Here is a 27,400-nt window from a genome sequence, read left to right on the forward strand (position 1 = left end):
GCAAAAATTAGTTGCTTTCAGCCGCTGCGATGTCCGTGGCCTGGCGACGCCAGCTAAGCAATAAAAGCAGCGAAGTGAAAGTTAATATTTATCGTTGGTTTTCTGAGAAACTGGCTCTGGAGCGATCCTGAGCCACCTGCAGCATCAAGATCAAAATCAATATCAAGGAACCGTTATAGAGGCGGCCTTACTCTGTCCTCCCTCAACAACATTACAACAATAACAAAGTTAACCTCTGCCTCAACCTACTCGCCTCTACCAAGTATAACCTAGATATAGACGAAGGAAATTTTTAAGTATAAATTTGATTTTTGTACGTTTTTTTTTTTTCTAGTTTAGAAGAGTTATATTTATTCAGTACATCTTACGGTGATAATGCCAAGGTTGTATCTCTGGTTTTCCTTTCTCCATCCTGTCGCTTGTAACCTGCAGCCTGGAGGTTTGTTAAAGAGCTTTCTCTCCAGTGCCCCTCCCTCCCCCTTCTCTCTCTCTCTCTCTCTCTCTCTCTCTCTCTCTCTCTCTCTCTCTATATATATATATATATATATATATATATATATATATATATATTATGTGAAGATTTCTTGGATGAATCTGGATATTAGACAATGCTGGTATTTGTATCTTATCTGGGAATCCCTTGTCTTTCTACAATACTGTGTATCATGTTGAAATTATGCTCGTGGTTCTCTATATAAATGTCAGGCATATAGTGATGATGTAAGCCAGCCACACATCTGTATGGTGTATACAGGGTTAATAGATATTATCCCACAATCGTTATATATTCATTTGTACTTTCATGATTTTCTTCTGTAAACAGTGTTTATGTATGGAGGAAGTAATGAATCTCCATGTGTGGATTCCTATAACACATGTAATTCTCTTGATTTTGTTGAAGCTTATCACTGAAAGTACTTATGTATACTTTACAGGTTTGCCATGGATACATTACCTGACATTCAAGTGATACCAAGTGATGGACAGCAGCAGCTTGAATGGGGAAGGAATCGGCCCATCACTTTTGAAGACTTAGGAATACCACGTGTCAATGCCATGCGAACTACAGTGTTTGGAAATGTATGTGAGAGATTATTTTGTGTTACTTACATGCATAGCAGTGATTTGCTTCTTGTAGGTGGTTAGCTTGTGTAGTTCTGGCTTGATTAAGTTATTTGCTTTGGAATAGGATGACCAGATTTCTGAGACAAATTCCGGGGACATTTTCAGTTCAGGGAGGTAAAAACATGTAGTGTTTTTGCACTGGAAAAACTAAAATGGGAACACTATCCGTACCATTTCTAAACCAGTAATCAAAAGTGTCTCTCGCCTTATTTACCCAAGTTGCAAAGAAAAAAAAAATCTCTACCTGATGAAATATCTGAGATCATGAACACCCATTAGCTGTTAAAATGTGTCCGCCATACACCTCACTGTCTTCACGGAAACTAAGGCTTTCTCCTTATTCTTGACATTCTAATAGAGTAATGATAAAAGGACATAATTATCAAAACCTACCCCTAGGTTCTGATCTTTCAGTTACAGAAAACCGGGACATTTCTGGGGACAGCAGTAGCCGGGTACTGTCCCCAGAAACCGGGGATGTCTGGTCATCCTACTTTGGAAAGATTAATGGGCTTGACTGGAGTTGGAAGAGAGCTAGGTTTATAACGAATATTTTAGATCCTAATTAATGATTTGTAAAACAATAGTTTTATAAATCAAGTCTACATGTTAGAATTGGTACCAAGTATAATGGAACTTTGTGTGTGTGTGTATTTACGTAGTTGTATATTAGTTACTGGGTTCAAGTGGGGTTCATAGTGCCCTGTCTCCATATCTATATTTATCCAACTTTTCCTTAAATTTGTGCATACTTTCTGCTGCTACAGTCTCTTCACTCAGTTTGTTCCAGATATTCACCATCCTTTGTAGAAAACTAAACACTGACTTTTCATGATTTTCTTGGAGTGTCCTCTTGTTTGTCTATCTCCATCCTCTGTCAGTGATACCAAGTCTTGTCTATTTATCTTTTCCATATGGTTTACTAACTTATACATCATTATTAGAACTCCTCTTTCCCATCTATCCTTCAAAGTTGGTGGTTCCATTTCCTTCAGACTTTCTTCATAGGGAAGATCCTTTACTTTTGGCACCATCTATGTTGTGGTCCTTTGGATTCTTTCTAGTTTCCTGATGTCCATCTGCCTGTATGGTGACCACACCACTGCTGCATATTCTAGTCTAGGCCTTATCATAGTAGTTATGATCTTTTCATCATACTCTTATCCATGTAATTTAATGGTACCCTGATATTTGTTAATGTTTTGTATGTTCAAGCAAATAACCCATTTATGTGTATTTATGGTATCAGGGTGTGTTGTATAATCACTCCTTTTCATTATAATCTCTTGTCTCATTTTGTATTCCCACATAGGTCTTCTATTACTTTTACCCATTTCCATTACATGGTATTTCCTGGTATTAGAATCTAATTTCCACATTTGGCTCCATTCCCAGATCTTATCAATATCTTTCTGCAATTCCATACAGTCTTCAATGTTCCTTATTACTCTCAAAAGTTTTGCATCCTCTGCAGATAAATTTAAGTAGCTACTTAAACACTCTTATATATCATTAATATATACTTGGAACATAATTGGTGCCAGCACTGAACCCTGTGGTATGCCACTAATAACTGTACTCCAATTTGATGGGGTGTCTCTTATCATTGTCCTCATTTCCCTATCTCTAAAGTAGTCTGTCATCCATTGTAAGATATATCCCTGTATTCTTCCAATGTGTTCTATTTTCCATAGAAGTCTTCTATGTGGTACTCTTATCAAAAGCCTTTTCAATATCCAAATACACCATATCAACCATTCCATCTCTCCCTTACACGTCATCTATTACTTTTGTATAAAAGCTTGGTAAATTTGTTATGCATGATCTTCCTTTTCTAAAACCAAATTGGGAGTTATTTATTATTTCATTTACCCCTAGATGTTTTAACCTTTTTTATTTGATTTTATTTGATTACACAACACTAGTCAGTGACACTGGTCTATAATTTAGGGACTCCTCTTTTTTCCTCCTTTGTATATTGGGACTATATTTGCTCTTTTCCACTCCCTCGGTACCTTGCCTTCCATGAGAGAGCTGTTGATCACATCCCAGATTGGTTCCACCAGTTGTTCTTTATGTTCCCTCATTGTCTATCCTGACACTCCATATGGCTCCATTGCCTTTCTTACGTCCACCTTTTCTAGTTTAGTTGTTTACTAATCTTCTGTTTATACACCACAGTATTTCTTAATCCTTCCAGTATCGCTTAGTTGTTTGGTTCTACGAAATCTCTGGTGGAAGTAAGAATGACAGGTTGTGTTGTCTTGCTGGCTTTATATCCATCTGCCAGCTGCAGTTGAGGCCAGCCTTGAGCTGTGGTGATGCTGATTGGTTGCTTCCTTGTGCATCTCATCTCTCTCTGACTCCGTCAGGCTGGTCTACCTTGATCGTCTCATGCTTGACAGCACTTGCAGATCTACTGCTTGGATGTTTAGCTTGGGACTGTTTTCTTTAATGAGGAGAGCTTCTATGATTTTTAGTTTTGTGTTATCGGGGCATCCATCGATGACTTTGGTGTTGTCTTGTATTATGTGTCTGGTGATGACGATGCTGTGCTCTTGCTACAGGTGACTTTTTGGAGCTCCGGATGCTAAGAATAGTGTTAGTCATCACAAGAGCTTCATGGTTGTCATGCCAATATAGGTTGTAGGCAAGACTTCACAGTTTCCTTGGTTACAAGTGAACCTATACACGACATGTGACATCTGCATTTCTTCTTTCTTGGTGTCTGGGCTGTTTTTCAGGAGGAGATGGCTGGCTTTCCTGTTCTTGTAATATTTCTACAGCTTTAGTTTTCTTTCTGGGTCAGTTGGTTTTATATTCTTGACAATTCTTGTTATCACATGTTCGTCTTCCTTGTGTGCCAATGAGAAAAATGCTCTGTAGAAGATGATATATATATATATATATATATATATATATATATATATATATATATATATATATATATATATATATATATATATATATATATATATATATATATACACACACACACACACACACACACACACACACACACACACACACACACACACACACACACACACACACAGACACACACACACTCACACACACACAGGAGGATTGTGAAATACTGCAAGAAGACCTAAATAAGATCTGGGAATGGAGTAAGAAGTGGGAAATGGAATTCAATGTGAACAAAAGCCATGTCATGGAAATGGGAAAGAGTGAAATACGACCTGTGGGAATCTATAAGATGGGAGATGGAGTAGAACTGGAGAAAGTCAAAAAGGAAAAGGACTTAGGAGTGACGATGGAAGAAAACAATCAACCAGTAAGCCATATTGATAGAATTTTTAGAGAAACATATAATTTGCTGAGGAATATTGGAGTAGCATTTCACTACATGGACAAAGAAATGAAGAAATTGATAAATACTATAATAAGACCCAGATTGGAATATGCAGGAGTAGTGTGGACCCCTCATAAAAAGAAACACATAAGGAAATTGGAGAGGCTACAAAAAATGGCTACAAGAATGGTCCCAGAACTTGAAGGGATGACATATGAGGAGAGACTAAAGGCTATGGATCTACCAACCTTGGAACAAAGAAGGGAGAGAGGAGACCTGATACAAGTCTATAAATTGATCAACGGAATGGACCAAGTGGATAATGAGAAACTGATCCTGAGAGAAGAATATGACACCAAGCACAAGATCGCATAGTAAAAAGCTGAGAAAGGGAAGATGTCTGAGAGATATTAAAAATATAGTTTCCATGAGATGTATTGAGACGTGGAACAGTTTAGAGGAAGAAGTAGTGTCTGCAACGAGTGTGCACACTTTTAAAGTAAGATTGGATAAGTGTAGATGTGGAGACGGGGCCACACGAGCATAAAGCCCAGGCCCTGTAACACTAGAACTAGGTAAATACAACTAGGTAAATACACACACACACACACGCACACACATCAATGGTAAGATGAATAAGGAAACAATAGAAAATAGTTAAAGGAGGGAAGACACACCAAACAACAGAGGAAATGAGTAAAATAATGAATAAGAGCTTTAAGATTGTGTTCACTGAAGATGAGGATTTTACAGAACCAAATAGGACATTGCACTGTCAAGGCTTGCAGGAAATCATATTGCACAAACAAGAAATAGAAAATTTGGCTGTCAGAAAAGCAATGGGACCAGATGTTGTGTTAGGCTGGGCATTGAAGGAATGTTAATATTAATTGTTAGAACCAATTTGGGAAATGGTTACCAGCTCATTAAAGAAAAGGAGAGTTCCACTGGAATGGAAGAGGGTTAACATAATCCCAATATTTAATGGAGAAAAGTCAACTAAGCCATTAAATTACAGACCGGTGTCACTTACAAGTGCTGTGGAGAAAGATATGCAAAATTGTTATCAAAGAAAAATGGGTTAAATATATGGAAGAAAAACAAGTTATATCGAACAAACAATTTGGGTTCAGGACAGGAAGGTCATGTGTATCAAATTTACTAAGTTTCTACTCAAGAGTAGTAGAAGGACTGGAGAGCAGAGGTGGGTGGATGGACACTGTGTACTTGGACATAAAAAAAAGGCTTTTGATAAAGTCCCACATAGCAGACTACTTTGGAAGTTGGAGAATGTAGGAGGACTGAGAGGAAAATATTAGATTAGATAAAGGATTACTTGAAGGTTAGAGAGATGAGAACTTTGATTAGATATACATACTCATCCTGGAGTAAAGTAATAAGTGGAGTGGTTAGTGTTAGCCCCCATTATGTTCCCGATATACATAGATAACATACAGTATGGCATAACCAGCAAGCAAATATTAATTTGCTTGCTGATGATGCAAAATTGTTAAGGGTAATTATAACCTGAGAAGAGTATTTGCTACTGCAGGAAGATATAGACAAAATTTATGAGTGGAGTAAGAAGTGGTAGTTAGAATTCAATGCCAAGAAATGCCATGTAATGGGATCAGGAAAGGAAGAGAAGACTAATATGGACCTGTTTGATGTGAGATAAATAAATAATGAAGACTAAAGAGGAACAGATCTAGGAGTGGTTGTACAAGAAACTCTGAGCCCCGAAAAAGACATAAGTAAAATATTTGGAACACTGTATAAAATGTTGACTAATATTAGGATGACATATCAATACATGGGTATAGATGTGATAAAAAAAAAAATTATGAGTACGATATGTCTAAAGTTGGAATGTGGAGCATTGTTGTGGTTGCCAAGCTTGAAAAATGGTTATAAGAAAATTAGAACGGATCCAGAGGATAGCTATAAAGATGGTGCCGGAACTAAAGGACCTAACATATGAAGAAAGGCTGAAGGAAATGGGACTGCTAACCTTACAAGATAGAAGAGAAAGAGGAGACTTTATAACAATGTATAAAATAGTTATTGGCATTGAAAAGATAGACAAGCAAGACCTGGTGCTGGTGACAGAAACTGAAAGGACAAGAGGACATGCAAAGAAGATTAGGAAGAGACAGTGTATAGAGGATATTTGAAAAAACAGTTTTTAACATAGAACGGTGAAAAAGTGGAATGCATGAAATAATGAAGTTGTAGCAGCACATAATGTGCATAAGTATAAAGAAAAAAATTGATAAGTGGAGATATGGAGACAGAACACTATGAGTCCTGCTTGAACCCTGTACAATACAACTATGTATACTTGGTAAATACACACACACACACACACTGCATAGACACTGTGCTGGCAAGACATCTCTGAGCAACTTCCAGGGAAAAACTACAACAGGAGTTGGAGCCTGATTTAGACATATGTACAGGGGGGAGGGAGCCATAGGTTCTCCTGTCTCCATATTAAATAAGTTTTTTAATTGTATGTACGGAAGGAAAAGGAGAGAGAGAGATGGAACTGAGTAGTGCTGCCAGGCGTATGACAGAATCAAAACATATGCCATCGTATGGAAACCAGCGGTACATTGAAACACCTGTTGGATTAAGGAGACTGACTGAGGATATTATGGACAAGAATTTTTCTGGATTTAAGGAAGAAAAAGGTAGTATGAAGAGGTTGATCAGTGTAGAAAGGAAGTTAAAGTACATGAAGGAAGTGATGTCAAGTCTAATGGACGCACAGGACAGACTGACAACGGAAAACATAGAGCTGTAATTTAGATTAGTAGAATGTGAGAAGGTCAGTGCAATCAATCAGGGATTAAAGGAGGAGATACAAGAAATAAAGAAACAAAATGATGTACTAAAAGCCACATGTCAAGACTACGAAAACTCCTTAAGGAGCTTACAGGTAAAGGTACAGGATGGGATTGTGGACAGGGTGGAAGGTGGATTGGGTGAAAACAAGCTGAAGAAACTATGAAATGCATGGAAGCAAGAACAGAAAGAGGAAAATAAAAATTTTCTGAGGTAGTAAAGAGAAAAACCAGGAAAAAAATGCAAAAGTCGCTGTAATACAAGTAATTAAGGAGAAAGAGGATCTTGTGTGAGATACGGTGGATAAGAGGAAAAGCTTCATGATTTCTGGGATGAAGGAAAAAAAATCCAAACAATTTCAAGAGAGAACGTGAAGAGAGGGAATTGGCCAAAACTGTTATCAAACAAGTTCAAGACAGCAATATGGTGAGGACAAAGTGGAAGTAATGGGAGTAACAATCAAAACAGAGGAATTGAAGAAGAGAAAAATCATAGTTACATATGTGCCACCTAAGACAAATACATGGGGAACTGAAGAACATGAAGATATGCAAAGAGAGGTGGTTAAGTGCCTAGATAACATGATAAGAAGAGATGGAAGAATACATTTAGTTGGAGACTTTAACTGTAAAAACATGAACTGGAGAGAGATGGAAGTAATAGATAATGCTGGACAGTGAAGCGAGGAAGTGTTACAGTTGATTGTGGTTAATTCAATGGACCAGTGGGTGGAGGAGTCAACAAGGTACAGGTGGGAAGAAGAACCATCATTGCTTGACCTAGTATTCACAAAGAAGCCAGAGCCACCACCAATCATACAATACCTTAGTCCAATGGGAAGAAGTGATCATGTGGCATTAGATATGCAAATACAGGAGGAGGATGGGATAAGTTACAGAGATGACTACAAAGGAGAGAGATTAAATTATGCAAGAGCAGATTTTGAAAAATTAAGGATCTTTTTTGCTGATATTGAGTGGAGAAACATTATGTATGGAAAGACAATACAAGGGAAATATGAAATATTCTTACAGAAATATAATGAAGGAGTAAAAAAATATGTATATACCTTTTTATAGAGTTAAGAAAAAAATACATGCTTGGTACAATGCTAGATGCACAGAAGCTAAAAAGGCAAAAGATAAAGCTTGGAAGAAACTCATAAAACAGAGATATGACAACAACAGACAGCAGTATAGGGATGCGAGAAATTAATATATTAGAGTAAGGGGAGAGGAAGAAAGAAACTGAGAAAGATGTGGTGAATAAAAGCAAATGGTAAAATGAAGAACAAAGAAACAATAGAAAAAATAATTAAAGGAGGGAAGACATACCAAACAGGGAGGGAAATATGTAAAATAATGAATGAGAGCTTCAAAACGGTGTTCACTGCAGAAGATTTCACTAAACCTAATTGGACATTGCATTGCCAAGGATTACAGGAAATTGCAGTACACAAGAAGGATATTGGAAGATTATTGGATAAGTTGGATGTCAGAAAAGCAATGGGGCCAGATGGTGTATCAGGCTGTGTGTTAAAAGAATGTAAAGAGCAGCTACTGGATCCAGTTTTGGAAATAATTAAAAGTTCAATAAATGCAGGGAAAGTTCCACTAGAATGGAAGAGAGCCAACGTAATACCAATATTTAAAGGAGGAAAGGCAACTGAACCACTAAACTACAGATCAATGTCACTTACAAGTGTTTTGTGTAAATTGTGTGAAATAATTATTAAAGAAAAATGGGTTAATTATCTAGAAGAGGAACAAGTCATATCGAACAGACAATTTGGGTTCAGGACAGGGAGGTCATGTGTATCAAACTTATTAAGCTTCTACTCAAGAGTTATTGCAGGACTGGAAAACAGAGATGGATGGGTGGACACAGTATACCTGGATATAAAAAAAGGCTTTTGATAAAGTCCCTCATGGAAGACTACTTTGGAAACTAGAGAACATAGGAGGACTGCAAGGAACTTTGCTAGAATGGACAAGAGATTATTTGAAGGATAGGAGAAGAGAACTGTGATCAGACATACATACTCATCTTGGGTTAAAGTAACAAGCGGAGTGGCACAAAGGTCAGTGATAGCCCCCATTATGTTTCAGATTTATGTAAATGACATTCACATTGGGGTAAACAGTTATATTAATTTATTTGCTGATGATACAAAGGCACTAAGAGTTATCAAAACCAGGGAGGACTGTCTGCTGTTACAGGAAGATATAAACAAGATCTATGAATGGAGTAGGAAGTGGAAATTGGAGTTTAATGCCGAGAAATGTCACATAATGGAACGCAAAAGAAGACCAGTATGGAACTTTTAATGAGAGAGTAACAAATAATGAAGAATGAAGAGGAAAAAGATCTGGGAGTGATTATACAGGAAAATCTGAGCCCCAAAAAACACATAAGCAAGATATTTGGTATATCATAAAATGTTGACTAACATAAGAGTGGCATTTCAAAACATGGACATAGATATGATGAAAAAAATCATCACAAGTATGATATGTCCAAGGCTGGTATATGCAGCATTGGTGTGGTCTCTGAGTGCTAAAAATGATATAAGAAGATTTGAAAGGATACAGAAGATTGCTACAAAAATGGTGCCAGAACTAAAGGACCTAACATATGAAGAACGACTGAAGGAAATGGGACTACCAACCTTACAAGATAGAAAAGAATGAGGGGACCTAATAACAATGTACAAGATAGTCAATGGCATTGAAAAGATAGACAAGGAAGACCTGGTGCTGGTGACAGAAGAAGATGGAATGACAAGAGGACATATAAAGAAGATCAGGATTAGGCAGTGTATGAAGGATATTGGAAAATACAGTTTTCCACACAGAACAGTGAAGTGGAATGCATTGAATAATGAAGTTGTTACAGCACATAATGTGCATAACTTTAAGGAAAAATTAGATAAATGGAGACATGGAAACAGGACACTATGAGCCCTGCTCGAACCTTGTATGATACAACTAGGTAGATACAACTAAGTAAATACACATATGCACTGATATGTCACTTAAAAGATGAAGTGTGTCACTGATTGGTGATGGTGAAGTTTACTCTCTGTATATGAGATAGCTTTAGATTTTTTAACTTTTTTATAAAGATGATGCCATAAGTTTTCAAATAATTAATCCTTTCTTTAAATCTTTTGTTATTTACCAGTGTTGTTACCAGCTTTTGTCCTTATAATATATGATGTGTTAATAGTTATCACCACATTTGTGAATGCTGTGGACAACAAGTAATCTCTTTTTTTCATGGCATTCAAGAATTAATAATTTATCTTGTAATTTTTGTATTCTTGAAGCATTGGATTGTTGCTGCTGAGACTGTCCTTTTCGTGAGTGGCATGTGGTGACTGACAGGGAGGACAATCACATGATGTGTACTATTATGGATCACACTGTACAGAAGGAAGATAAATGCTTGGGAAGAGAATGCATTAATCTTAATGAAGAAATACAATAGTTTAGAACTAATCCTTGTTTATGCTCCTTAACATCTGCTAGTTTTATAGTTTGCAGGAATTGTCCATGAACATATATAACATATTAATGCATTTATATTGCAGTTTGGGTTATTAGGGTATTTTTTTTGTAAATTCCATTGCATACTAAGCATTTAAAACTCCTTATCAGTATGTTGAGCACTAACCCAATTTTCAGATTCGAACTTGCCAAAGTCTCATTCTTCTTGAGTGGATCCTTCTTGTTGGTGGCCTCACTTCAGCGATAATTACAATTGCCTTGGCATTATACAGACTCTGGTTCTCTAAGCCTGGGGAAGCAGACTATGTGTTTGCAATACTGCTTGTTTTCCATTCCGGTAAGTTAATGGGCTATCCAAACATTGGGAATGTCTACAGCATGTACAAAACACTACAAATGCAGTACATCATCACAAAATAAAAATCTTACTAACATAGGATTGCCTGGACACGAGAGGTACAGTACATAGCATAGATCTAAAATATCCTTGCAGTACTTTCTCTAAACCATTTTTATGATGTACTGACACCTTATGATTTTGTTAAGGTGTCATAATTTAATTAGTAAGTTAAGCTTTTTCATAACTTAATTTTGAATTTTTACTAGTCTTCATCTTGTAAAAGAGAGTAAACAAGATTATCAAATTTCTTATTGTATTATCAAACTTTTATATGATAAAATTTAGTGTGAGTAACTATACATTTATGGATACCTGTTGTATATCCATTCTTTTTTTGGCATTCTTTCTGATATTATTCATAAAGGATTTATATAATAATTTGATTTCAAAACTTTAAAGAAATTGTAATAGATCACACATTTTCAGCATTCTGCATACTGTACATCCTTGATAGTTAAAGAAGTTGTAATAGATCACACATTTTCAGCATTCTGCATACTGTACATCCTTGATGGTGTTTTCCGAGAGCAAGCATTTGAAGTTCTGGCATTTGTTGCTTCATGTGGATTCCTGATTGTCTACATAGTTGTGAACTTTGCCAATGCACCATCTTCATCATCTGATATCTTCAAACTGGTATGTTTCTATAATTGATACGTTTTTTCTTTAGGTTTTGCTTATAAGTGATGAGCTTGACTCAGTACTATGTTTTCCTTTAGGTTTTTGTTAATGAGTTAAAATAAATAGTGAGCCTGACTCAGTCCTGTAAAAGTACAGTGATAGAGAAATAATAGTAATAATATGTGATTATAGAAAATACAAATTTTTCTGTAGTACACATGGAAAGTCTTTATGCTATGGGGCAAACACCATTTCTCTTCATGGTAACTGGTAGAGGCTCACTACTTTCTTCCTGGGAAGGCAACATGCCCTGAAACTTTTGGAATACTAAATGAAAACTTTTTATGGTTTCTGGGGAATAGGTAACAGTATGTATCACTTCTGTTAGCTGTTCAGCTGATATAGAAAGAACATGCTCTGTTGTCTGGTGTGGCACATAAAGGCTAAGTGCGCTAATATTTTGCTTCCTTCCATTTTACCAATTTACATAAAATGAGTATGAGCGAAGGAAAATGTAAGGAGATGCTTACACTTTACAAGGCTGGTCAAAGTCTTCCATTTATTTCCACTCAAACAGGAGTTGCTGTGGACAACATTGTGGATGGTGCATTTTTTCAAGGATGTTGGTGAAGCTACTGCATTCACCATACTTTCTAAGTCTGGTAGGCCTCATAAGTTTTTTTCTTGGATTTTCCTTACTACCAGCTCTGGTTATTTAGCAACCTGCCGCAGATAAGTGCATGGGTCTTCAGAGTAATCTTATGAGGCCTATCAGACATGGAAAGCTGTGTGATTGTAGTAGCCTCACCAATGTCCTTGAAATGGTGCACCAAACAATATAATGTCCTCAGCCTAACTCCCTTTTGAGTGGGAATAAATGGGAGATTGTTGCCATCCTTGTAAAATGTAGAGATCTCCATATGTTTCTCCTTGTTTTTTTATCATTTTAGGCATCTTGAGAGGATGGGATTAACCTTTGTCTGGCACACCAGACGACAGACCATGCTCTCTCTTCTCAACTGAATAGCTAATGAAGGTGACTCACACACCATTGCCTGTGTTCAAGAGAGTGTATAAGCTTGCCAGTTAGTGTTCCTAAAGCATCACAACATCTTGGCTTCCAGGAAAGATAGTTGTGAACATCAACCACTTACCGCAAACAGAAAAGACGTTGGCTCTGTGGCATCGAGACTTTCTGTGTATACTGAAGCTCTGTGAAATATGTAAAACATTTGATGCTTGATATGTTGTAATAACATCTGTTTATTCCTAACAGGTGCGACTTGTTTTGACTATAGTCTTTGGAACCAGTATGGGATCAGTTGGTTTAGTTCTTGGGTTTCGTTATTGGCAGTCTGCAAACCTCATCTTCAGAACAGTTGGGGCAGATACCTCAATCCAAGCTCTATGTAAAACACTCTTCACAACCATTACTCTCATTCTCTTTGATGCACAGATTGTAGTAAGTATCAAGGCTTCTTATGTTTCATATTTCTCCATTATCAGTAATATTTAAGGCATCCAGAAGTTGAGAAACATACATATTCAACTGAGATTTTAATTTATTATTAGCCTTTAGAAGAGAAACATGAGAATCTCAAAAATCACATGTGGCTTCTAAGGGAAAAGGAACTTTTTTCCTTAAATAAACTGTATTCAACCTCATGAGACTAAAAAGCTGGAAATCTTTACTCAAGGACATTTTTGTTCTTTATGAATGGAAGGAAGAGTTCTGATGAATTATATTTTCTTTGCTCAGGGCAGTGTAATCATTCTGGCACTGCGGCACAGCATCACCAAGCTTAGTTTACAGGAGATTCTGACCCTCACCATCGGACCACCACTGCTACTGGCATGGGCTGTTATTGCATATTTAGGGGTGAGAGGCTGATGCTCTTCTACTTAATTAGTTGTGCTCTAACTTACATATATATTGGTAAAAACAGCTCCAGACTTGGTGAAGCAATTTTCTTACCTAGATTTCTAATGAAAGTGATATGTCATCTGTTTTTTCATGGCAATAGGGTATTTATGAAATCAGTGGTCACCAAATGTCACTAGGTGATTAAGAGATAGCTGAGCCAACTAAGGTGTTTACTATTGTGATTTTTCTGTACTTAACTATGAAGCTATATGGCATTTTATCATTATGTACAAGTGAAGTAATATCATAGTGTCTTAGTAGCGCACCGGAAACTGTTTACTGTGATATATCTCGTGAAATTAGAGCAAGAATGTTTAACATCTGGCAATCATATTCACATTGTTCTTACTATTGTAAATAAGATTAAACTAATATTGTGTTGTCTACCTGTTTAGCATAATCAGTTTGCACTATTCAGCTAGAAAAGTACTCATTTAAAATGTATTAGTCTCTATTGACAAATATCAAAGTAGGACAAATCTTGCCATTGAAGATTTAACAGGAGACTGTCCCTAATCCAAGACCTGCCACTGCCAGCAGGGTGGGCATGGTAAAGGTGGTGACACAGGGTAGCAAGCTAGGAGTGCAGGATCACATGGGGTGTGTGGAAATGGAAACAGTGAATCATGATGATCAATGGTTTGTGTGAATGTCAGGAGACAGCAACTTCACCAATGTGATTAGGTCCTGCTCTGGTGAAATCCAAATAAATATAAGTCATATATGATTTTTAATGATGGATTGTCTCAGAACTCAGATATCTGCTGTTGATCTGTTCACTATTATCAACATTAAAATTCCACCAAAAGAGAAGTTCACACTTAAAATGTATATTTATTTTCTATACTCTAATGTGAATCAAATATCTAGAGAGGCCTGACAGAGCTGATCTTGCATTTGTATTGTTTATAAATGTCAAAAAGGCTTAGATGAGAGTGCCAGTTTTACCAACTTTGCCTTCATTTCTCAGGGTAATACATTAAGGGAAAAAATGGTTTCTCTTACCTATATTTTTCTTGTGAAGCTTTTTCATTATCCAACTTGTGCATAAAGTTACTTTGACACTTAATTGCTTTTATAACTGTAGATAAATTACAGTCAGGATAAACTTGTTTTTGGCTTAGTTATCTCTTGAAGAGCCATCTGGTGGTTGAGCTTTATAAAATAACCCATTGTCAGTGGCTACAACTGCCTTTGACATGAATTTTAGACCTGCCATCTTCCTATCTCTCCTCCACATACCTCTTCCTATCCTTTTTACCTTTCTCCATACTTTTCATCAATCTTCAAAATATAAACATCTAGAAAAATTCTCCATGGGACATGTAACAAAGTGTACAGTTGATGGAAAAGTTGAGGACAAGTTTTGAATGTTACATCAAGAAATCAGATTTCCAAGTAATTGTCTTATGTACTAAAAGCTATGATTGACCCCCTGGCCTTATCACCCTCACTTTAATCATCTGCATTTCCATCATCTGTCTTCATATTCAACAAAAGAAAGTTTCTTTCCTCTCCTTGTGTGACTTTCAAACTGTTTGGTATGACGAAATCTGTCACTTGTGTAGGTTCCATTGATTTTTGCTATGATGGATGATTTGTCTCATAGTGGACTTGGGAGACATTTGTATTGTGTGGAAGTTAGTTGTAATTTTGGCCTAGTTTTGATTACAACAGCCTGTGTACTTTATCCTCAGATACTGAGACACCACATGTGCAGAAAATTATCACACCACAAAGGGTTGTAGAACCATTTTAGTTTTTGTTCTTGCAATGGAAATAATAATTATTGAGTTGACATGTTGCTTTAGCAAGTAATAAAGTTAGGAAGGCTGCTTCATCAATTCTGGAGACGTCCATACCTATGATACTGTACTATCATTGCTACTCAATATTGCCTGTTTTTTTTCTGGGAAGCAGGAATGAGGCATTGGGAACTGATAATTGTCAGTCTTTCTTATGTTGTTTTATATAGCCTGTGAAAGATATTAATGTAGTTATCTGAAACTTTCATTTGCAGCTTCGTTTGGAAAGCAGATATTTCTTCAGTTTGACAATGACCTTAAGTCCTTGCCACATAGCTTATGTCCTCTTGGCAATCATTCAGGTGAGTTATTTCCTACCTTTTATTATCTGAATGAAGTTTCGAGCCTCACACAGTATAATTGTGAAATTCTTGAGCTAGTGTTGCAAATTAAATTAGTGAACTTAAATTCTTCCTGTTCTCAACATTTACCTATTTTACTGCTTTTGTTTATCCATTCAATTAGCCACATGCACACACTCTTGTTATGGTAGTTCATTGATCAGCAATGATGTCTTCACTCAATTAATTAAAGACATCTGCTCATTGAATTCATTTTGGTGGAAAGGCAGATGTTCTAACTAAATTAAGGAAGTAAGAGAAGAAACCAAGGAAAAAATTAATTAAGAACAAAGGAAGAGAAAAAGAACTTTTATTGGAGAGTAATGGACATGAAATTAAGTAAGTGTACATCAGAAAAGACCAGGAATAAATGATAAGTTAAAAGTGGCATATACAGACATATTAATGGACTAAGATCATCAGCCAAGGAAATTGAAGACTATCTAAGTCCTAAGAGAACAACAGCTGGATATCATAAGGATTTTAGAAACAAAGTTGATTAGTAATTCAGCATTATGTGACATAAGGGGAATGTAAATATGGATGAAAAATTGCAAAAAATAAATCAGGAGGTGATTGATGTTATTGTTAAAGAAAGAACTGACATTGGTGAGGGAGAAGATGAAGTTGAAGTGCTGAAAATGGAAGGGAGATGGAAAACAGATGGATATATGGGTATGCTGATAATTTTTTGTTCCTCCTAAAAACAAATGCCTGGACAGAGCAGATTTACAAGAAAAAATAAAAAAATTATATGAGACATTGTAGGTCAGTCGATGTGTGCTTGTAATTTTACGAAGATCACCCCTGCTGGGGGAGGGAGGTAGCTTTCACATGAGATAATGCCACACAGTGCCGCTCACCAGACTTTAAAGACTATGACATGAAAGTAAAATTATTAAACACAATAACAGTGACTCACAAGTAGCAAGGGGGATGGGAGAAGAGAGCATGTGAATGCTCTCCCCCCAGCAGAGGTAATTGTAAAATTACAAGCATACACTGACTGACCTATGGTAAGTCTCTTATACTTTTTAAATTTTACATCATCATATTACCTCTACTGTGGGGAGCATAACACATAAGGTTTTAAAGCCATGTGGGTATTGTACCGGAAAGTAAAACCTTGATTCATACCATGCAAAGAAAAAGTACAGTGGGGACTCAATAGTCTTAATAGTCAAACTTTTCAATACTTGAATGCAAAAGTTTGATTTAATACTAAAAAAAATACCTGATAGTTGAACGTCCACACATGTGGTTGTAAACTAAGGCTTCCTGGCCTCTCCCCCCGCCAACAGCAACAAATCTTTGTGGATGCTATTTTACAAAGGTTGGTATGTGAGCAGGAGGTTGCTATGGAGGTTGTCTGTACCAACATAGACAACAACCTGCTTCTTGGATCCGGCCCCAGAGCTCCCACCTATCGGCCAGCTGCAGAACTCTCTGACGCGCAGTTTGAAATTGCGTCTGGCGCTCAGTTTGAAAATGTGGTTGGGCCAAATTGCGTATAAACAAACCGATCGCACAAATTGAATTAGTTATAATATTTTTCCGGTCGCGTTATAACAAAAACGTGTAAATCAAACATGCGTAAATCGAGTTACCTGTGTGTATACTATATATATATATATATATATATATATATATATATATATACAGGGAGTCCTCGGGTTACGACGTTGATCCGTTCCTGACACGAGTCGTAACCCGAATTTCGGCGTAAGTCGGAACATCGGGAAAAAAAAAAAAAAAAAATCTTACCTTTATTCCTTTGGTTGGCTTGCACACTGGAAGGAGGCATTGCAAGAGAGGGAGAGACAGGTTTATTGTGTAGAGGAAGCTGCAGAAGGTGCTGGAGATACTGGGGCTGGTGAATCAAGAGAGGCAGAACCTTCAGGTGCTGGAGATGCTTGGGCAGGTGAGTCTGGAGGTGAGGCAGAACCTCCAAGTGCTAGAGAAACTGGGGCAGGTGAGCCTGGAGGTGAGGCAGAACATTCAGAAGGTGCTGGAGATTCTGGGGCAGGTGAGTCTGGAGTAGTAGTGGCAGCTGAGGTAGAGGGTACAGGATCTGTTGCAGGCCTCTTTACCTTCTTAAAATACTGCTCCAGGTTAGTCTGAACAGAGAGCAAACTCTTCTCATCCAAGATCTCCTTGTAACATTGCATCAAATCCATGATGCCTCTGGAAACCTTAGTGAATTTTTCAAAGTTGGGATCCATAGTCTCAAAAGTTGCCAATGCTTGATGCATCTCAGCAAAACCTCTTGCCAAGCCCTGCCTTGTGAAAGCCCTAGGCTCTGGGGTGGGTGCTTCTTCCTCTATGATCTGCTTCTCCAGTTGTATCAGGTCCTCAGCAAATAACTCCTCTCCATGAGATTCCAGCAGCTCTGTAACATCATCAACATGTATCTCCAAATCAGTTTCCTTACTCAGGGCAACAACATTCTTAATAACATGCTGAACTGTGTTCTCAAACCCATGGAAATCACCCACAAATTGAGGACACAGTTTTTTTCCAAACACCATTCATGTTTGTTTGCTTAACCTTCTCCCAGGAATCAGCAATGTTCTTCATGGCATCAAGGATGTTGTAGGATTTCCAAAAGTCTTTTAGGGTCAAATTCTTGTTGGTTTCAGTTGCCTGTAAAGCCATAGCAATTGTCCTTCGGAGGTAGTAGGCCTTGAACAAAGCTATCACTCCTTGGTCCATAGGCTGTAACAGGGCCGTGGTATTAGGTGGAAGGTAAACCACCTTGACATTAGGGTTAAAGTCTCCCAGGTGGGCAGGGTGTCCAGGGGCATTGTCCAGCACTAGCAACACCTTAAAAGGGATACCCTTGGAGGCCAAATACCACTCCACACTTGGCACAAAATAGTTGATGAACCAGTCCTCAAACACCGCAAGTGTCACCCATGCCTTCTTATTTGCCTTCCAAATGACTGGTAGTTGACTCTTCCAAATGCCCTTGAGTGCCCTTGGATTTTCAGCCTGATACACAAGCAAGGGCTTCAGTTTGAAGTCGCCAGCAGCATTTCCCCAAAAAGTAAAGTTAGCCTGTCCTTGCTGGCTTTATGACCTGGTGCTGACTTCTCCTCCTTGGCGATGTAAGTGCGGTCAGGCATACGCTTCCAAAATAAGCCTGTCTCATCCACGTTGAACACTTGATGAGCAGAATAATCCCCCTCCTTAATTATCTCAGCCAACGCTTTAGGAAATTCACTTGCTGCTTTCTCATCACCACTAGCAGCTTCACCTTGCAGCAACTTTAAGGTTATGGTAATTGGCCCGAGCCTTAAATTGCATAAACCAACCCCTACTAGCCACAAACTCTTCACTTTCACTTCCTTCCCCCTTTTCTTCTTTCAGTGCCTCAAACAATCTTTTCGCCTTCTCCTGAATCACCATAAGGCTCACTGGAATACGCCATTGATTTTGTTCTTCCAACCAAAGCACCAATAATCTTTCCATCTCAATAATTAGACCACTACGCTGCTTGGTTATCACTGTCGCTTTCATAGGAGCAGATCCTTTCACATGTTCCATAATGCGCTCTTTATCTTTGATGATGGTAGCCACAGTGGAACGACTAAGGCCAAGCGACCGGCCAATGTTTGTTGGTGTTTCTCCCTTTTGTGATCTCTTTATAATGTCCACTTTAACTTCCATGGTGATGGCCTTTCTCTTCTTTGATGCACTACCATCAGAAGAGTCTGCCTTACGCTTGGGAGCCATAACCAAGAGAGAGAGAGAGAGAGAGACGGTGCAAACAACCAAAATGGCGAATATACAGAGACTTGAGATGCCGTCTTCCTCGCCCTACAACCACAAAAAAGCGTATTCTTCTGCCGCGCGCCCAAAACGAGTTCGTGTTTGTTTATGTCGCTTACGACGCTAGACCACATAAGACGGAATGACGCCTAATATTATTTTTTATGCTTTTATGGGCGCGTTCGTAACCAGGAAACGTTGTAAGTCGAGACCGTCGTAACCTGAGGACTCCTGTATATATATATATATATATATATATATATATATATATATATATATATATATATATATATATATATATATATATATATATATATATATATATATATATATATATATATATATATATATATATATATATATATATATATATATATATATATATATATATATACAGTATTATATGTAACTAGTCAAGTTTTGAGTAGTTTTGGATTTCATGAAAATTTGGTGCAAAATTTATTTTATATGTCTTTTATCTCCCACAGACTGCCTTGAATCATGAAGAACATAAAGAAATTCGAATAGCATATTGTCGATATGCTGCTAGTGCTGGGAGCTTGGTGGTGCACACTGTCTTGATCATTTTCTTAGTGAGGTGTTATAGAAACTTTGGAATGGGACTGAAAGAAAAAGGTAAGGGAATTAACTTGAGATCTTTTAGTATTGTTTTTGTATTATTTCTTTACTATATGTTACAAATGGAGATGTAAGTAATGAAAAAATAGGAGAAATTTTTGTCCTCACATCATTATTCATCATCATTATCAGCCTTTAACCCTTATACCCTGTGATAAAATTAATTGGCTGTTTAATGATACATCAATAAAAAATGGTTAGCAATTGGTAGAGTTCCTTAGGTCCTTTAATGTTCTGTGAAATTATTTTAGCAAACACTGGTACAATTATATATCATTAAAAAGCTGAGGAGCTGCTCTTTGCTGTAGCAAAATGATTACTGAACAAATGTAACTTACATGTGCATGAAAAAAGTTAAACAGTGGTAAAAAGTTTTAGAACGAGATAAATTTAGAAAGGTATTCTTTTATTTCCATCAATTTTTTTTGTAAAAACACAACAACATAGCTTATGAATTACATACAATATCTAAGATAAGCAATTTTCCATTGATATATTAAATTCATTATAGAAAATAAACCACGGAAGTAAGCAAAATGTAACATAATGAAAATTCAACTTCTTTGAGGTCAGAAACAATGAGCATCACCACATCCTCCTCATTCAATTCCATCATGCCAGCACCATGCACTCTTATCTAAACCAGTAACAAGATAAAAATTATAAGTTTTTAGTATTGTCATGCATCATGATATATTTTTTAATTACTGTTGACCCTCGCTAACTCAGACTGATAGGGGTAAAGGTTGGTTTGACAAACACGAATATCCGACTTATACGAATTCCAACCCCCGTCCCCACCACACACACAGATACACACACACACACACAAAAAGAAAAAAAAAGAAGAAGAAGAAAGAAAGAAAAAGAAAGAAAGAAAGAAATGAGTGGGCAGTTCAACCCAGACTTTAGGGGGACAGTGCAGGATTTATTTTAGGATTATTGTCTCTTCAAAATCTTCAGACCCTAAATTACCACATGGTATAGTTTATTTTTTGATAGTTAAATACCCTTCCCATCAGGAGGTAATTTTTAAATGTCAAATTCAGTTGCATCACAGCATGACTTATGTCCTAGAAAATTTTGTATCACTTGATGCTTGTGTCTATGCAAAAGAATTTATATGAATGTTTTTCTCTCTTGACAAATTTCAACCTTTGGTATGTCTCTCTCTCTCTCTCTCTCTCTCTCTCTCTCTCTCTCTCTCTCTCTCTCTCTCTCTCTCTCTCTCTGTCACTCAGTGACTCGGTATGTGGCTAGGCGTCAAGAAGGGTCATACGTCATTTAGCACTCTAATTTTTTGGAAATAATGTCCTTACAGGCATAAATTTGATGAGAATTTGAATCTCAAACTTCAAGAAAAGAAGACAATAAGAAACAAATGTATAATTGTGAACAGTTATGGCTGACAGCTTGACCTTGAACCCTCACCTCCCCTCTGTCACTGTGTGTTATCTCCCCTTCCTTGACCTTGGCCTCACCCCATGCCTCACTGCCATGCTTCTTCACCCTTTGTCTATATCATAAGACTGCTATGATCTTTTCAAACATTTTTTCTCTCACTACCCTCATCATCACAACTATACATCACATTACTCTCACAGTAACACAATTACAAAAGATTATTTTGAGATAGAGGTATAAAGCTGGATAGGATGAGTAATAATTACTTCACAGTATCATTATCTCACTTCAACACACTAATAACGACTCAGAGTGTCCAGTTCAGTCGTAAAACAGCAGTTTGTGGTGACGCTACTGATGGCTCCTTCCAAACCTTCATCGGAAAAAGTTTAAGGGAATCGACCAAAATGAATTGTCAATTTTTTGTGTTTCATTTTTTTCTACACTGTTGGACACGTGTCTGTCAACCTCTTTCATAAAACGAGCCCTAATTGGTTTGTGTCTGTGACCTGCTATCCTGTTCTCACCTGCTCTCTCCCTCTAAAAACACAAGGGGAAGAGTGATGAGAGAGGAAGGAAAGGAGATGCAGGCAGTAGTAATTAACTCTCTCTCTCTCTCTCTCTCTCTCTCTCTCTCTCTCTCTTTCATTATTATTATTATTATTATTGTATAGACACTCAGACAAGCTGGAGTAGGAGGTGGAAAGAAACACAGGTTTAAGGAGTTGAGTTTATTCCCGACTAGTTTTGCTTGTGGCTTCTTCAGGGGAACTGAGGAAGCTCTGCTTGCAACCCAGTATTTATACCTAGGGTGCTGATTGTGTGTGCGTTGGTGACACCCATACTGCTCGTTGATTGGCCTGAATCTGCGCGCTATCGTCCTCTGTCCCTCGGAGTGCAAATTAGCGCTGCCGCCGTCGCCCAGATCACGTCACCTGTGCACTTGTTGATGTTATTGTTGGTGGAGATGTACAGCGATTCTAGCACCTTTCTTGTCCTCTTTTCTATGCCAGATTGTATGGCTCTCACTCCTCTCCAGTTCGGAAGGTGGCCAGCTTTATCAGCGTGGTTCACCAGTGCACTGGACGGCCAATGGTGCCTCAAGTCGGCCTGGTGTTCCTTTATCCTCTGCCAGTTTCGCCATAATAGCTCGAGTCGCATCCGTTGCATGGTATCTGGTATACTACACTATCCTCGTTATTCTTCTGAATGCCAGGCCTTAGCATTTCCCCTATCCGATTTCCTCCCATGGTAACCACTGTATAGCCGGCCTGGTGAAGCACTTTCCCCAGAGCCTGAGCCAAGTCAGACTGGTGCGACTATAAACTTTCTTGTGAGCTTTTCACTGTTGCTTCGTTCGTATATTTTCTTTGCTTTTTCTTTCAACTCCACCTGAAGGCCCATTGGGTATCCTAACTTTATGAAAGTGGAGGTGATGTTGTTAACCTCTTCACTTAGATATTTTTCACTGCAGACTCTGTACACTCGGAGAAAGAAACCTACAGGTTGAACCCCGATTTAACGGCAAGCTCGGGGATTTGCCGTTGCCGTTAAATCGATTTTGCCGTTAAAGCCGATAAATACTAAAAATATAAGAAAATAACAGAAAATAAAAAGTTAGGTTAGGAGAAAACAAAAATTAATGTTCTTTCTGTGCAATAGTCAATGACAAACGCTTTTTCTTTTCACTTGGACCACTTTTTCCAAAGTCTGCAGGCCTTTTCGAAGCCATTTTGCCAAAATATATCACCGAACTAACAAAGACTAGGACGAAAGTAAACGAATACGTCTTCTCTCTATGCTGTCTAGGCGGGAAATAACGCTTGTGGCGGGAAACTGCATGTGGGTTGGAGCGGCACACCAGCGCCGGTACATCGGTGCGGCGGAATCGGTACTAGGCGATGCCGGTAAATGCCGAAATGCCGTTAAAGACAACACTATGTTCCCACCGGAAATTCTTGCCGTTAAACACGGGATTCCGGTAAATCGCGTGCCGTTAAAGCGGGGTTCAACCTGTATTACTATTCCTCTTTTTGTTCTGATGTCGTGTGCACTGAGATAGTGTACAAAATCGTCTTTGTTCGTTTGTTTTCTGTAAACTTTGAATGATGCACTACTTTTTGATCTTATGATATACACATCCAAAAATGGAATTACACAGTCCTTTTCTTCTTCAATAGTGAATTGAATCTTGTGGTGTACATCATTCATCTTTTCTTTTAGATTGTTGACTTTTGTTTTCACGTCTGTAATCACTAAAACATCATCCATGTATCTGTACCACTTCTTAGATTTAGATAATAAACGTGAATAGTGCTCACTTTCTAGCATTTCCATAAACAGAGAGGCCATCACTGCACTCAGCGGGGACCCCATAGCAAGACCTTCATGTTGTCGGTATTCCAAGTTGTTAAAAGAAAACAAGTTAAATTTAACGAATAATTCCACTAATTTCACATATTCCGATTTTTGCACTGGAAGGACATCATCACTTAAATTATTTAGCATTTTCGACACTACTTTGAGGGCAACCTCCACTGGAACATTAGTAAAAAGAGACGTCACATCAAAACTGACTATTTTCTTGTTGCGCATGTTAACACTTTTTATCCTTTCGATCAAATCACTCGAATTTTTCAGGTGGGCTTCACTCACACTTCCAAGTGCTCCTGAGAGTGGTTTAGCAAGTACTTTCGCCAGACGATGAGGAGCGCTCCCTATACCTGAGGTGATAGGGCGTAGGGGAATTCCTGGTTTTAGGGTCTTGGGCAGGCCTCTCATCTTAGGAATGGATGGGTTTTCTTCTAAAAGTGGCAGTAGTTTTTTTTCCTCTTTCCGTTTTATGAGCTGGCCACCTTCCGAATTGGAAAGGAGCAAGAGCCATACAATCTGGCATAGAAAAGAGGACAAGAAAGGTGCTAGAATCGTTGTACACCTCCACTAACAACAACATCAATAAGCGCACGGGTGACGTGATCTAGGTGACGGCTGCGGCGCTAATTTGCACTCCAAGGGACAAATCAGGCCAATCAACGAGCAGTATGGGTGTCACCAGTGCACACACGATCAGCACCCCAGGTATAAATACTGGGTTGCAAGCAGAGCTTCCTCAGTTCCCCTGAAGAAGCCACAAGCGAAACTAGTCGGGAATAAACTCAACTCCTTAAACCTGTGTTTCTTTCCACCTCCTACTCCAGCTTGTCTGAGTGTCTATACAATAATAATAATAATAATAATAATGAAAGAGAGAGAGAGAGAGAGAGAGAGAGTTGTGGGTAGATAGCGTGGGGCTGGTACTACCTAATCCCTCCTTGACTTTCCTCATCCCTTGAACCCTTTCCCTTCATGGTGGGATTAACAGCCACTACTCAATCACAGGCTACCTTTCAAACCCAGCTGTGGAAGTGACCAATGAATATGTGCTGCAGCCTATTTAGAGAATTGATTACCGTAAACTTTTTTAAATGTACAAGTAAATTATATTTTCTAGAGAAGCGGGGATCTGATGCATTATCATTCTCTCATGCTCCAGGAAGTCACCATTGAATAAACAATCATGTTTGAAAATTTCATGTCAATCAGGTGAATACAAATAGCAAGACAAGGACGAAATTATGAAAAAATCATTATGAGCAAATATCTCAAAGAATGTTTTTTTACACCCAAATTTTCGCAAAATCGGTATAAACTCTGATTGACTTCTATTTGGTATCATTTTAAACTAAAACAAAAATGCAATTTTTTTGTTGGAATTAGAATTTTGATAATGTCAATAGAAAATGAAATTAAAGAAAGTGAAAAAAAAAATGCAGTCAGTTCAACTCGGACTTTAGTCCATGGGTCAGTCAGAGTCCAACTTATTGCAAAATCCGAGTTATTGGTGTCCAAGGTATCAAGGTTCAACAGTACTCACTTACCCATGGAAATACATTTATGTCTTCTATCTTGCCTAGAAATTGATAGAAAAATGACAAAGTACAGCACAGTATACTTAGTGTACTTAACACAGTCATGTCTGCCACCTTCACAACTTAAACTTATCCTTGTAAAAGCTGATATGTAATTGGCTAAGAGTCCACCATCTTGAATACAATAGGACAATGACAGGCCTTGACATGATGCATAGCCTCAAACATAAACAAACTCTGCAGCATAAAATGAGCATGGTATTTGAGAAGTGCTACTATCATGTCTGATACGGTATAACATCAGTACCATGATCATGCCTCATTGGGTGTAAGGGTTAAGAACTTGTGAACTTTCTTACTTTTCAGTTTCTGTTACTCACATATAGCTTTTGAGATAGCTTTCTATAAACCATCTTTCTTTATCTTTTCTGTAACTTAAACATACCATGAAAGTGTTAGTTGTTAGCATCTTTTCTGAAGAAATCTTGTGCACTAAAATCAGTAATGACAAACAATGGATACTCTTCCTTATTATTTATTTATTTTTTTACATAATGATTGGTGAGATAGCTTTCTATAAACCATCTTTCTTTATCTTTTCTGTAACTTAAACATACCATGAAAGTGTTAGTTGTTAGCATCTTTTCTGAAGAAATCTTGTGCACTAAAATCAGTAATGACAAACAATGGATACTCTTCCTTATTATTTATTTATTTTTTTACATAATGATTGGTGTCTCACACAGTTACTTAATCAATCTCTTTTTGCATACTATTCAAATCAGATATCTTTGGTGGCATTGAAGGTATAAGATGTCAGAGGTGATGTATGAGATGCAAGAGTTATGGAATTAAGTAGGGATCATGAACATGCTCTGATTTTCCATTAATAATAGTGTGCTTTGATATTTCAGTTTATCCACAACAGGTAAGCAACAACATGTCACAGTCAAGACTTGTTCAATAAATGATGAAGGACAACCAGTGCTTAGAACTAGTCTTGTGGAGGTTGTATGATCAGAATTCTGATCCCACCGTAGAAAGTTATTGTGCTATTGTGATTTTATATATTTATATTTTCATAATCTTCATTTTATAAAAGTTTTATTGAATCTTTTACTGTGAGCTGTATAATATATACTTCACTGTGGTAGTATCCAATTTTCTCTCTACCTTAATTCCTTACACATGTGTATGAAAGATGTGAATGAACTAATTAGAATTAATATTATGTTGTGTGTTAGTGTTTTAGGTAAAGAAGGATGAATGCACACTCTGATTTTGCTGAAAGTTCTTATATAATGTACAGGTTACCATCCATTCATATGGAGTTATAAGTGAAATTTTTTGCTAATTAGATTTTGGTAAGTATGAAAGTGGGCCTGTATAGAGGGAGGAGAACAGATCCTTATTTGAAACAAGACAAGTCAAAGAGGCTTATTGAGGAAATATAACATCTTTGTACATAATGTAAAATAATTATATGTTGATTTTCATTTTGTTCTATCTTCTATATGGGAATGACATGGAAATGTGAAGTGTTCTTTTTATGTATTCATCTTACATAAATGTGTCTGTGATTAGAAGGGCTACATATACTCATACTCTATATGATAATCTAAAATGCTTTCTTGTGATATTATGTAAAGTAAAGGATGTATGTGGTTGTGCTGTATTGAGAACAGTACCCCGCCTTGCTACTAGCGGGGAGGGACCAAGCAGGCCACTACATGTTTACACATTAAGAAGGACTGAACATTATGAAATACTCAATAAATGTTCATTGATTA

General features: G+C 37.5%; 1 protein-coding gene across 8 annotated transcripts; it reads left to right on the forward strand.

Annotated features, from left to right (window-relative positions):
* Positions 1 to 27,400, forward strand: LOC123498685. 8 transcript variants are annotated; one of them, XM_045246034.1, is made up of 10 exons: positions 1 to 313; positions 936 to 1,080; positions 10,617 to 10,649; positions 10,975 to 11,134; positions 11,685 to 11,833; positions 13,095 to 13,280; positions 13,578 to 13,697; positions 15,763 to 15,849; positions 20,148 to 20,295; positions 26,525 to 27,400. In XM_045246034.1, exons 2-10 carry the CDS (start codon positions 943 to 945, stop codon positions 26,575 to 26,577), a joined length of 1,074 nt encoding a protein of 357 aa, XP_045101969.1. In that variant the 5' UTR covers positions 1 to 313; positions 936 to 942; the 3' UTR covers positions 26,578 to 27,400. The 8 variants fall into 8 exon arrangements, with proteins under 8 accessions (XP_045101969.1, XP_045101968.1, XP_045101967.1 ...); XM_045246033.1 differs by having other exon boundaries at positions 2 to 292; XM_045246032.1 differs by having other exon boundaries at positions 4 to 262.

Source organism: Portunus trituberculatus, chromosome 48 (genome assembly GCF_017591435.1).
Source record: "Portunus trituberculatus isolate SZX2019 chromosome 48, ASM1759143v1, whole genome shotgun sequence".
In the NCBI taxonomy this organism is placed as follows: Eukaryota; Metazoa; Arthropoda; class Malacostraca; order Decapoda; family Portunidae; genus Portunus; species Portunus trituberculatus.

What these genes read in the sequence shown, in the direction of transcription:
- LOC123498685 (XM_045246034.1), top strand. Translation starts at nt 943, where the DNA reads ATGGATACATTACCTGACATTCAAGTGATACCAAGTGATGGACAGCAG. An exon ending in ACTGCTTGTTTTCCATTCCG is followed by an intron (nt 11,135 to 11,684) that starts GTAAGTTAATGG and finishes ACACATTTTCAG; the next exon opens with CATTCTGCATACTGTACATC. An exon ending in TCTTTGATGCACAGATTGTA is followed by an intron (nt 13,281 to 13,577) that starts GTAAGTATCAAG and finishes TTCTTTGCTCAG; the next exon opens with GGCAGTGTAATCATTCTGGC.